This window comes from Anas platyrhynchos, chromosome Z, assembly GCF_047663525.1.
Source record: "Anas platyrhynchos isolate ZD024472 breed Pekin duck chromosome Z, IASCAAS_PekinDuck_T2T, whole genome shotgun sequence".
NCBI lineage: Eukaryota > Metazoa > Chordata > Aves > Anseriformes > Anatidae > Anas > Anas platyrhynchos.
This window is the reverse complement of record NC_092621.1, coordinates 18434290-18447056: the sequence shown is the minus strand read 5'-3', so window position 1 is coordinate 18447056 and position 12767 is coordinate 18434290. Positions and strand designations below refer to the sequence as shown.

The following is a 12767-nucleotide window of genomic DNA, read 5'->3' as shown; positions in this document are numbered from 1 at the left end:
TTTTTTTTTTTTTCTTTCTTCTTTCTCTCCACAGATTCATGTGTGTGTATATAAAAACTCTGTTTGTATTCACATACACAGAAGGAAACTGGTGTAAATGGTAGAAGGACCAGTGATCAGTGTCAGAAAGTACTATTAGACTGAAATCAAGACACTTCTTAGGTTAAAACTTAAGTTGCTGAGATGGTTTCACTTTGATGTTTTTAAATGAAAATTTCAGTTTTACAGAAAGTAGGTGTTTTTGAGATAGCTAATAAAAGTTTAAAACAACTATTCATCTCTGATCCTGAATATCTAAAATTACTGAAATCATGTGTCTTATCAAACGAAACAGATTTCCTCCATCTTTGGATTTTTGGCTACATGTTTTACTTATTCAGAATAGATATCTCTGTGGGTTGGGAGAAATTGTTCCCCTCCTACCTTTCCCATTTACCAGGTTACAGCAAGCACTGATAAATTACAAGCATGTACCAAATTTGCCTCAGTTCCCTTCATGCATCTAGAAATTACAAGCCCTATGCTGTCTGTATACACAGATCTTGAACTGCATTCTGTACATGTCATTTTGAAACAGTTCATTTTTTATTGTTTCCTATGTGTCAAAGGAAGTGACTGGGATTTTTGCTTTAAGCTGAGCTCTGTCTGACTTTTGACCAGCATGGGCAGCCAAGGATGTCTTTAGATGCATTCAGCTAACAGCTAAAAGTTAAATAATCTTAGCTCTTCTGGCCATGCTTAGTGCTTAGGAGGTGCTTCATGATGGTCAGATACAGTTAATGAAAGATAAATAAATAAGTAAATAAATGCAGCTGTATTTATAGAAACCTCAGTCAGAGATTTCAACATTACTCTAAGCAGAAGTGGCCCTATCAACAGCAGGGTGTTTGATAAGCTGTGAGCTTCTGCAAGTTCAGTGTACGGTGAAATGGCACACATACATATACAAGTTTTTGATTCTCCTCTTACAGTTTTTCTCTTTCTTTCCTGCTTGTTTCCCTTTTCCCCCTTTTATTAGGCTATACAGCTTGTGCATCTCCTTTCCTGAACATTTGAATTATAAATTGTTTCATGACTCATGTCTGTGTTGAGGATGCCAAGAGCAATTTTTCCACCTGATTATCTGAGAGGTGTTCGTGGAAGTTTCATTTCTTTTGACAGCATCTTCCATTGAAGCATAACCCCCTTTTTTCATTAGCTTTAATCTCCAAATTTTGAAAATATAGTTTCTTGTTAAAGTTATTTTCCAGCACATATGAACTGTACTGAGTAACTTATTTCTGAAATGCAGATCTCTCCAGTCCCTTTGACTTGATGACCCCATGATCATGTAAAAATTTTTCTTGATCAGACTCTTTTGATCTGGATTAAATCATTCTTCTAAAATGTAATTTAGGGATTAGAATTCAGAAGAATTCCCTCATGGTAAGAAAGTTACAGAGAAGAAAAAAAGTGACCACCTAAAATACTTCCTTTTAAGTAAAATCTTTACTGCAAGATGTGACATTTTGATTTACAAAGATAACCTCAGTGATCAATGAACTCACTTGAACAAGTAAGGAGCTGAACAGTTTATGTGCTGTGTTCCTTGGACCCTGTACTGGATTTAGTTTACCAAAATGTATTTTTCTTGGCCTTGTAATTTGTAAAATTACATTACATTAAAATTACAAGAAAATGTAAATATTTAGGCAGTAGTTCCCCAACAAATTCTTACAGAGGCTGTGGTTTGCAAACATGGGCTGGATTAACAATCTTCATGTAGGCACCTTTGCTTTAGAATTTCAGACTTGAGTCTCTACTTTCTCTGCTAGTAACAAAAATCTTCATTTAGCCACAATTGTCACAATTATTCTGCTTCTCCAGTAGTTAAAAATGTTCTATAACAAAACAAAACAAAACCAACCAAACAAACAAAGAACAGACTGTAAAGGTGCATGCAAAACTGTTGGTATTGCATACTGCTGGTTACTGGACCTATTCCACCTATATATAACTTAGCAAAGTAAAATATCATTTACATACTCTAATCTGCTTCTTTTCCTTGTCCCATCCAACCTGAACGTTGCTTGTGGCAGATATTTTTGTGCCCACAGGGACACAAATCTGGGGTCATGGCACTATGTCCCAGTCCCAGCCCCTTCACCCTTCTGGAAAAGCACAAAGGGGTTCCTGTATGGTAATGAAGTGGTAATGAAATGGTGTGAATTGAGATGCCCGGGAATCAGAGGTGGCCTGTTGAAGGAAGGATGGTGTGCGACTGAGTAGTCTGAACACAGCTGTAAAGTCTCTTGAAATCACAGCGTTTGTCAATGTAATCTGATTTTCCTTTTATTTTAATTAACATAAATCATAATCACTGCCACGGCAACAGTCACAAAGTGTGGAAACTAGTAAAAAGAAGAAGAAGGCTCTCTTTGGGCTCATTTCTCATTTCTCTCTGTCTGTTTCCCCCCACCTTACATCACAGAAAAGTGATTTTGCAGGGGCAGGATTAAATCACAGCAAAATAAGCTTGCCTTAACCTTTGAGTTTGGCTCCTCTGCTGTTTTTGAGGTTGGAAACCCCGGAAGTGAGCATTTCAGGCACAGAATGGTGGTGGAATGGGGCATATAGTTACAGCCCCTTTGATCACTTCTTCCCACTTTCTATACTACTTTTTTGAAAGTCTGACTTTGTCCCCCTGCGCTAAGTTATTTACTGCTAATATATTTTATTGAGAGATCCTTAAGATCTTAAGAGATTCACCCAAACCACCATGGATTTGTGGATAAAGTGTAAAATGGGAATGCACTCTGTTTATATGGGAGCCATCTAGCCAACTTCCTGCAAAATATTGTTAATTTGCTAAACTTCTTTGTTAATTTTGGTATTTCAGTTCCACATTACACTGAAAAATAAGAAAAATAAATACACCTTTTATGTTTGGGCTGACTGCCTTGCAGAAATGTCCAAGATATATATTGATATATATAGCACAATAAAATGAGGCTCAAAATTCACATTTCTGCTTATGTTTGCTTCAAAAGTCTCCTAATCTGCATTGAGTGCTTACCAGTTTCTTTCTGGTATCAAGCCTTCAGTCTTCATATATGTATCAAGGCAAGGACCATCTTTATGGTGCATTTTTAGGGTGTATTTTGATCATGACATCAGGACTTGGATAATTATGATAGTTACAAAAAAATACATATTTAAAGCACTATTAAAATACATACGGCTTTCACCACTGCAGGTAGATCATGGGTTTCTAGCAATCTTGTAATACAGAGCATTGTCAAACCATGCACTGCAAATCATTTCACTTCATTAATTTTTCATTGTAGCTCTGATGTAATGCTATCACATTTATTTAAGACTTGGACTTACATGTATTTAAATCCAGCATCTGAATTCAAAATCAGTTCCTCCACACAAAAATGCTTCACGTGCTTTTAGTGCTTGCACCACTGCACTGCTGCAGCATTTTTGGAGCACTGAGCTCTAGCTTTCAGGCTAAGAGGAGAGCAAGATCTCCCAGAAAATGAGGACTGGAACACATTTTAAAGGAATTGTTGCCAGTGGACACTGTGAACATCTTCTGATCCCATCTTGCTGTTCAGGAAGCATCACATAAGAGCAGGGAACCCCTTACACTGAACCCTTGTGCTGTGCCACCCGGTCTCACGTGGCACCAGCTGGCTGCTTCCATGCTGTGTTTCCCAAGCTCCTCTGTCTGCAGGAGCCCTGTTTGGACATCTCAATTATCTGCACAAACAGCCACCTGAGCTCCGCGCTGCATCAATACGGTGGTATGAGACAGCTAGATGCCAGATGGCCCTGGAGGCTGCAGAGTGGCACCTGCATCAGTAAGTCTTGCAGGATCAAAGCAGAGCTGAGGGATGGCTGCACGTGTTGACTAGTTTACTGTGAATCAGGACACCAGCTTGAGGCAATGAGGATTTGAACTGTGGAGTGGCTATTTCAGATAGGGCACTCACACTCTAACCCTTATGCCACCCAGCTATGCTAGGAGTTTGTGAACTTTGGAGATTCTCTGGTGGTCTGGTGGTATCCATCCTTACCTGATGGGAGTGTAGAACTGAGTGGGAAAATTAATGGGATGTGCAATTGGAAGGAAATGTAGCTGAAGATTGTATGTGACTTATTCTCTCATTCCTTTTCTTTTAATAACCTAAATTTGTCAGTTAAAGTAATCTTGAAATGCCTTTCTTAGCCCTTTAAAGATGCCCATCTTATGCAAAAGTAAATTCTTTCTCAGAAGAGATTAAGTACTATACCTCAAAACACGAAAATATGTAAGTATATATTCCAAATCAGTTGGAGAGTTTTTCCTGCTCCCCATCCTTGCTGGAGTCCTCCTCTGGTGGACATCCTTGTGTGCCCAGGCCCACTGTGGTGCTACAATTTTCTGTCTCTTCTTTGTGCACAGAGCTCTGCATGCTGCTGCTTCTGTATTAGCTTGCAGGGATGGGGAGTGACATGGTTCATCAGCAGGACAGGGCTTCTCACCAGTGTCAGGGTCAGCTGAAAGCACTGAAACAAGCAGAAGAACACGGGGGAAAATGAAAATGATTCTCTCTTTGCATCAGTCCTGCTTGTGCAAGCAGCTACTTCCCCCTGAAAATATGGTCGTCAGAGTTATTGCCACATGGTTAAAGAGTGTGTGAGAAATACTTGACTTCTTTATAAAAAGTGCATTTTTAAGGGCTGAGAAAGACATTCCAAATATTGATGGGATTTGTGAGGCTACAGCCCACAGTGGAACAGAGAGCCGAGGTCCCCAATGTAGCACCAACTGGAATGAGGGGGGTCCAGACCTGCAGTACTTTGTTTCTCCTGTCTCTCTATCCATAAAAGTATTTTTAATAAGGGAAGATTTTTTTATCTTGCGTACAGCAATGGATGCTCCAGGCTTTCTGTACCTGAAGTGGCAAAGAAGGATGGTACTTCTGGCTCTAGCATGAGCTGGGCCACCTCAGGTATCTCTGATGCAATGCGCAGGTAGATCGAATCCCTTTGACCTAACTCCTGCCTTCAGCCATGAAGATGCTGTCCTCTGGATGATCGGGGCCAGCTGTCGTCTCTGGCAGTCAGCAAGTCTAAGGCCTGCATCTCTTTCAAATGAGAAGGCACACCCAGTATTTTCGAAAATATCCCTACTCCCATTAGAAGCCAACTCTCACAGTGTTAGATAAAAATGTATATTTTGATTTCTAGCTATGAACTGTATAAGGAATGAACGACCTGCCCTTCTTAACAGGAATTTTGCTGCCATGTTTACCCCAGGGGTTTCTTTTCCTCTCTTTCAATATCTATAGCTGTAGCTGAGTGGTTACTCAGTGAATGATGAGTGCTGTGTCAGCCTCAGTTCCCTTTACTGCAAGTATCGGATTGTGTTGAGACATCTCAAATGCCCTGGATACAGCAGATACTATAAAAAGACAAGGCAATGTCTCAAAGTCCGAGGCATCTGTGGGCTTTCTGCCCACAGGGGTCACACAGAAATGTGTTTGTGACCTTGCTTTTGGCAACCTGTTCTGATACTGAAGAGGTTTTCTTCTATGAAAACATTTTTACAGTGCTTAGAGCCATGCATGAAATCATCTTTACCCAATTTGGAGGAGCAGCCTGATCAATTACAAAGGTAATCCTTCACTGACAGATACTGAGAAGGTTCAATAACTTGTTCTGCTGTGCTTGCAGCAGCATATATTGTTTATTCTGGGCCAGGATTTTGTGGCCAGCCAATATCAGGGTTCTTGATTTAATCAAATCAGTGTGTAAACCTGCCTTAAGCTGTAACTGATCAAAAATTCTTTGCTGTTTACAGATGCCTCATTCTGCTCTTCGTGAGCAATATTAACAGCTCTCTCCTTGATGTTCAAATTCAGCTCTAACTGAATTACGAAAGCAAAACATCACGTACAAATGAAAATGGCTCCTTACAGAAAATTTATAAGTGCTCTGCCACATACTTTGAAGCTTCTCTGGTAAACATATAAAAAGCATTTATCCCAGAATTTTCAATAAACCACAACTAAACAGATGACAGAAACACTTCCCTGTGCTGCACCTGGAGCTAGAAGAGGGGGAGCAAGTGGCATGTCCATATTCCAGCATGGTCTCACTTACACACCTCGCTGGTGTGGGGCCGGAGCACGTGGCCATTCATGAAGGAGCAGGGGCTCAGGCCTCTGTACTGGGTTCCTCTGGGTGCTAGGGAAGAAGAAACCTGTCTGGGTGCATCCCTGGCATGGTTGGGTCAGTACATTCTGCTGGTTTATGACAGACGGTGTCATCAGCAAGTACAGAATCAGGCACAGCGATGCCAAATCCCTTATCCAGTTTTGTGAGGCAGGCCTGTACACGTGGGAAGGGCTCCGTCTAACCGTGGTATTTACATATATAGAACAGACGATGCGATTTTGGCTGTCTGATCTAATTCCTTGCCAAGTTTCCAGTAGTTTAATCATCTTCTAATTTAGAATAATTAAGTCAGTTTTTTTTTTTGTTTTTTTTTTTTTTTTTTTTTTTTAACTGCTTTTTCATCTCTAGGGCTATAAACACCATCACCACATACATAAGTAAAATCATTTTTATAAGAACTTGTAATTTTAAATGGTCAGATGTACAAAATGCTCTGTAAACAGAAAGACAGCAGAGGTCAGCAAAGCAGGTTACTCACTGGTGACTCTGAGCTATATCCCAGCAGTTGTGCCATAAAATGATATGGAAACCATGGGTCTAAACATGTGAGTTTTTATAAAGTTGGAATGCAAAGTTTAAATCCAGACCTGTATCTAGACTTCACAATTTTTGAATCCATGCTACGTGTTCCATCAGATTCCTGGCTGAGAAAGCTCCTTGACCTAGAAGTGTATAAAATCTAGACCTAATTTTCTAGTGTGATTTGATCTCTCATTACCTTAAACCAATATACAAATTAGACACAGGCAATATGAAGTGGAAGTGTGAGTTAAATGGAAATGTAGGGACATATGTTTTTTATTTAGCTTGGTTTGTTAAAAAAATAGCAGTTTCTTGACTTATGCTCTATTCAAAAAAAAATATATATATAATAATAATAATAATAAGTACATTATGGAAATTTTCAATCCAGGTCTTATTCTGCACTTCTTGTACAAATTTCTTGTTAGTAAAAATAATAAATAGAATGCAAGAATTCAACTCTCCAGTTTTCTAAAGTGAACTGCTTTCAAACGCCTTCAAGTCTAAACAATCACAACAAAAGTCTTTCTGATGAATGGACATGTGCAGAAGTGCAAGCTTCAGGCTTTCATTTCAGAGTAAAAGAACTCTCTGGCTTCAGCTGGTGAGTGCTGGGTTTTGTTCATCAGATTTTTTTAATAGTCTTAAAATTGTATTCAATTTCATTTGAATATGTTTTTAATTTGGCCAACCGGCAGATGGCTATTGTAAAGAGTCTGTATTTAACTTGGCACTTTCCCTTCCACATTCCTCTACTATTCATAGCACAGCAGTCAAACTTATCTCCAGTGTGCATGAAAGGAGGCACTTTCATTTGCAGCTGCAGATCTCAAATTTTTGAGCACTTGAAAATTCATGTAGAGCATGTTTTTGTTAAAATGTTGAGAAGACCAATTATCAGGTATAGTGGGAGATGTTATTTTCATCTCTACTACTCTTTTTTAAATCTGAGAAACTGAGAGAGAAATTAGACCTGTGTCTATAGTAAGGAACCCCCACACTAAAATTGGATCCAGAAAGAGTGGTAGAAAAAAAAAAGCATAAAAAAGTTTGGTCTTGAAGATGCAGTTGAAGGATATCAGCCTAAACTGTCAAGCAACATGAAGAATTAAATATTCAGCTTATTGATCTACAAGACAGTGAATAATAATAAAGGCATCCATGCTAGAGTAATGCCTTTTTATTAGCAGGGCTTCACAAAGAACTTGATCCTTTTGAGTATTTGTAAGCAATATATTTCTTCTTTGGTTGCAAATAGATAGCAGAATGTGTTAAACAACGACAAATTTCTAAATCTCTTACAGTGTTTCATATCTGTCTTTGACAGAAAGTTTCATTTCTACTTATTGTGTTTTCAAACAAATATAGCCAGTGAATATTCTAGTTTTGTATAGTTTCAAACATGTGACACACCTCTAAGAAGTGCTTTTTCAAGGATATTTTGTATATAAATTCGAATTGTGATTTTTTTTTCTTGATAGTATCCTTCAGTTTGTGTGCTTCTCCAGAGCCTAGGAAGGAGAAATTAACCTAAAAAACTAGAAAACAACATTTTCAGTTTGTAAATTAAATTAAAAAAAAAAACAACAAAAACAAACAAAAAAACCCCAACAACCTCTTAACCTGTCTACTGCTTCTTTAATGATTATGAATATATATTACAAATGCTTATTGCAAGAAATACAACTCCTTCACTGAACTCTTAAATGTGTTTTATTTTCAATAATATCAAATAGATTTTTTTCTCTTGCTGTGATTAGTCTAAATTTTCTACTGTTCAAAACGCCTAGCCTTCCAGCATACATGTAGCCTGAGACAAGTAGTCTTACATTTCACATCAAGCAATAAATTCAGCATACTGAAAAATATATATTACAGGAAAGTAAAATCTCTGTATAAATACAGCCACATGCCTTCTACACTCTACCGCATTACTTGAATGATATCATCTTGTTATATTAAGAATAATTTATCTCACCAATAAACTATGGACAAGGTTCTAATTCATCCCCACCGAGTTCTTCATTTCAACAACCAAAATGCCATCATGGCAGAAGAGCGCAGACAAATCCTTGTTCTCCACTCCGTCAGGCAATTTGTACTGTCTGGTAAAGCTTCGCGATATAAAACCATGTTCATCCATCCTGGGCCCATGCTGAGCTTTGATCAGAAGCCAGCCTTCAAAAGTCTGAATGATGATATCTTCAGGGCGGAACTGCACAACATCCAGCAAGACCTGAAAGCCTGTGTTTCCCTGCTCCTGGCCGCTGGCCTCGGCCCCGGCTGTACCTTCCACGTTTCGCCTCCTGTTGCTCAGTGCTGCTGTAGAAGGGCCTGGCAAAGCATACAGAGAGTGATCCAGCTTGTGTGCTTCCAGGTCCTGGGCAGCAAACTGCTCTTGATAGCGTACAGGAGTTTCCACCCAGTGTCTTATAACAGCTTCTGCCATTGCTGAGGCAGAAAGATAAGTTGCTGTGTTCGTGTTGCCTGGGGGAAGCTACGGAGTCAGACCGAGCTCTTGCCAGGCGTGTGCGTTACCCTCAGGCTCGTTGATCACTTGATGTAGCCTCACTTTTAGCAGGGAGAGCTTAACGCTTAATCGGACATGCCATGCTTGGTGAGGCTCGTTTCATCTCCTATCTGCTAACAATAGAGCCCTATTTATAGTGCTAGGGTCTTCAGTGGCTGTAACAGTTTTCACATGTGCAGCTTCTGTGCGTAAGTAGTAAAAGCAAGAATGTAATGCACTGCTATTTGTTGCAATATTGTGCTGTTTGTTCTTGTGAATAACATGCAGACATATGATGTGAAAGACTATTTTTTTTTTTTAAATGGATGTTTAATGATTCAAATTTTCCAAGGGATACATTGCAACAGACACAAACTGTATTTCTTCTAACTGAAATACATAGTTATTGTACTGTACAAAGGGAAGAAGTTTAAGTAGCTTGGCAGTAGGAACAGATTAAATTTTAGGTTAGGTAAATTATAAAATCAAATGCATTATATGTTGTTGCTCAGGTTGTTCATAGGTGAAGTACAGGCTTTGTGAACTACCTTACCAGAGGCAGGAGGGAAACATAATCATCCCTGCCTAGAAAGGGGGTGGCTAATGGCTGACCCTGCAGTCTTAGTGACCTACAAACACAGCAGTCTTCTGCAGTGTATCAGGGAGTTGGACTCAAGAGCACAGGGGAAATTAAAGGGAAAGTTCACGTTTCACAGCTTCCAGCAGAGCACAGAGTTATTTTTCCCTAAAATAGTAAAGAAAACTCCAAATCCTTAATGGTATCCCACTGTCCCAGAAGCCTTCATCTTCTGGGGTTTAACAGCTTGAACCTATGATCCCATCTACCATGTTTGTGGAGCAGGAATGAAGACCTCAAAGACTTTCCATGGTGTAATCTCACTACTGTATGATCTAAGGGCAAATAATGCTTAGAAGTGTTAACAGTTTGATTAACAAGACCAGAGATGAAAGTGCAGTGAAAAGGGAAAAGTATTTCCTGTTTGCTAGAAAATTGTTTTCCTATGTTGCACTGATGCTTGAAATAATCAGACAAGATACCTTAATTCCTTTTTGTTTGGCTTTTGTTCTTCTGAGCTCTCTCTCTTGCCCTTAACGTCTTTCATTATCCTGAAAATGGCAAGTCGGTTCATATGGCATCTTTGGTTGTTAATGGACTGTAGACTCAGACAGAATGAGGTAGCTGAATTTCAACAGTAATCAGAAATGAACTTCTGTATTAAATTGATAACAGAGCAGGATTGCTGGACATATCTATAATTAAGGTTCTAAGGTTGCAATTTTATTTTAGACTCATGAAGGCTACATTGCAAGGTAAGGAGATTTTCAAAGATAGATCAAAGGTTCAAGATAACTTAGATTAATGGCCTCTTGTTTAATTGAGTATTGTGGGGCAGGAGAATTATGCTACTTTATTTAACTATTGGCTCTTCTCTTGTCAAACTGTCCTCCAGAAATCATTTTAAAATGCAATTCCAAATGTACGGTTTGCTAGAATAGGGATAAAAATAACCTGGGACGATGCCCGTTATCTGCTCAGCAGCTGTTTTCTGTTTCACAAGCCAGTGATTCACTTGATGAGGAAAACTTAACCCTGAAGTGCAGCAGTATGCATGGCTGGTTGTGATATGTTTTTAGAAACTGCTGAAAGTTATTGCTCTCCCTACTGAATTCTTTGATGATAGACTCAATTCATTTTACTTCAGTTTCACACTTCATTAATAAATGCACTATGCAGGAATACCACATTTTCTCTCTTCTCTAATTATTCCCATCTTCTCCAGGGGGAGGAAAAAATGAAAAAAAAAAAAAGAAAAAAAAAAAAGAGAGAGAGAGAGAGAAAAAAAAGGTAAACTTGTGTATACTTACCCTTTACATGCAAACAGAAACAACCCCAGTATAGCTCACTGTTCCAGGAAGAGTTGTGTTAGTATTTCAAATATCTGTGTTAAACACACTTGGAATTAAGTATGGTCTAATTAGCATGAAAGATGCTCTGATAGCCCTTTAAATTCATATATTATGCAGAGCTCTTCAAATGTTTATAGGATCTCTTTCTACACCACAAGACTGGAGAAGATTCTGGTAATGCAGCCACATAGTCTCACCTCTTTCTGCTCTCTCATCCTGGTCTCTCCTAGGTCCCAGTCCTTTTTTCTCTCTCTTTTCCACCCAAAGACTCAGGCATTAGCTCCATCTCTTAGTTGCTAACAGGGAGAATACATCAACCAGAAAACAAAAAAATCCTCTCCAAGCACGAACATCCCATCAATTTGGAACGTACTTCCAGGCTTTCAATCTAAATATGCACACAGTGCTGCAACACTGGGGGACTTTTGATGTTTAGGCCACAGTCTGCAAATGCACATCACACACCAGCACTGCGTTTTTGTAACAGGTGACTGCTGAGGTGATTTTGGAGAAGGACTTTTTACAGGACAAGAGGAAATGGCTTTAAACTAAAAGAGGGTAGATTTAGGTTAAATATAAGGAAGTAATTTTTTACTGCGAGAGTGGTGAGGCCCTGGCACAGGTTACCCAGAGAAGCTGTGGCTGCCCCATCCCTAGAGGTGCTCAAGGCCAGGCTCGATGGGGCTTTGGGCAACCTGGGCTGGTGGGAGGTGTCCCTGCCCATGGCAGGGGGGTGAACTGGGTGGTCTTTAAGGCCCATTCCAACCGAAACCTTTCTGTGATTCTAGGATTTTATGATTTTAAATCTTCAGCCTAAAAAGGACGTTCCTACCCTCTGGTGTGTGAGGCTGGGTACTGCACACTCGACCTGTCAATGCCTTCAGCTCCCCAATGAGGGATCTCATCCTGTTTCCCTGACAGGGCACCGAGAGGCCTCCCCAGGCTGGCGGTGCTCCCCCAGGCAGCAGGCACCACACCTGGGGACAGGGACAGGCCACAACATGGGCCCGTGGGTGGGTCTGTGCCTGCAGGGCTCATGGAAGGGCAAGGACGTGCTGTGGGGGGTTAAAGTGTCACTGGGGCTGGGGAGATGGCCATGAAATGGGGCTGCAGGGAGGATACAGCACACTTCTGGAAACAGCTGGTGCACAAAAGTGAGGGGAAAAACAAACAAAACCGAAAGCAAACAAACAAACAAAACTGAAATCACCAAGCTGTTGCATGGATTGAGCAGTTATGATGGGAATAGGATGGATGTCCTTAATTGCCATCTCAGTAACTCAAATCTTTCTGGTTTTCTTTTCCAGGTGTGGCAGGCAGCACAGAATTGCATCCAAACAACTTGCCCCATGTCACACACCGTGCTGAGCACAAAGGCTGCATCATGCCTGATTTACAGCACACACAGGAAACGACCAAATAATTTGGAAGTATTGCAGAGTTGCTCTGTGCAAAATTGGTTTGAAGTGAGGAGACTAGTTATAGTTGCCTGGTGAGTGCCAACCCTTGCTTTCTTTTGCTGATATGGTTTCAGTATTTTTTTTTTTTGCTTTGTTTTGTTTTTAAAGAAAAAAACAGATCATTGGCAACAGCTAAG

At 39.8% G+C, this 12767-nt stretch overlaps 1 protein-coding gene across 1 annotated transcript; it reads right to left on the bottom strand.

Moving 5' to 3' along the window:
• Positions 1-1469: 1469 nt before the first annotated feature.
• Positions 1470-9368, bottom strand: HSPB3 (heat shock protein family B (small) member 3). Its single transcript, XM_038170213.2, has 2 exons — positions 8711-9368; positions 1470-4536 (listed from the first exon to the last, which is right to left on the bottom strand). Exon 1 carries the CDS (start codon positions 9179-9181, stop codon positions 8732-8734), a length of 450 nt encoding a protein of 149 aa, XP_038026141.1. The 5' UTR covers positions 9182-9368; the 3' UTR covers positions 1470-4536; positions 8711-8731.
• Between the last annotated feature and the right edge of the window lie 3399 nt (positions 9369-12767).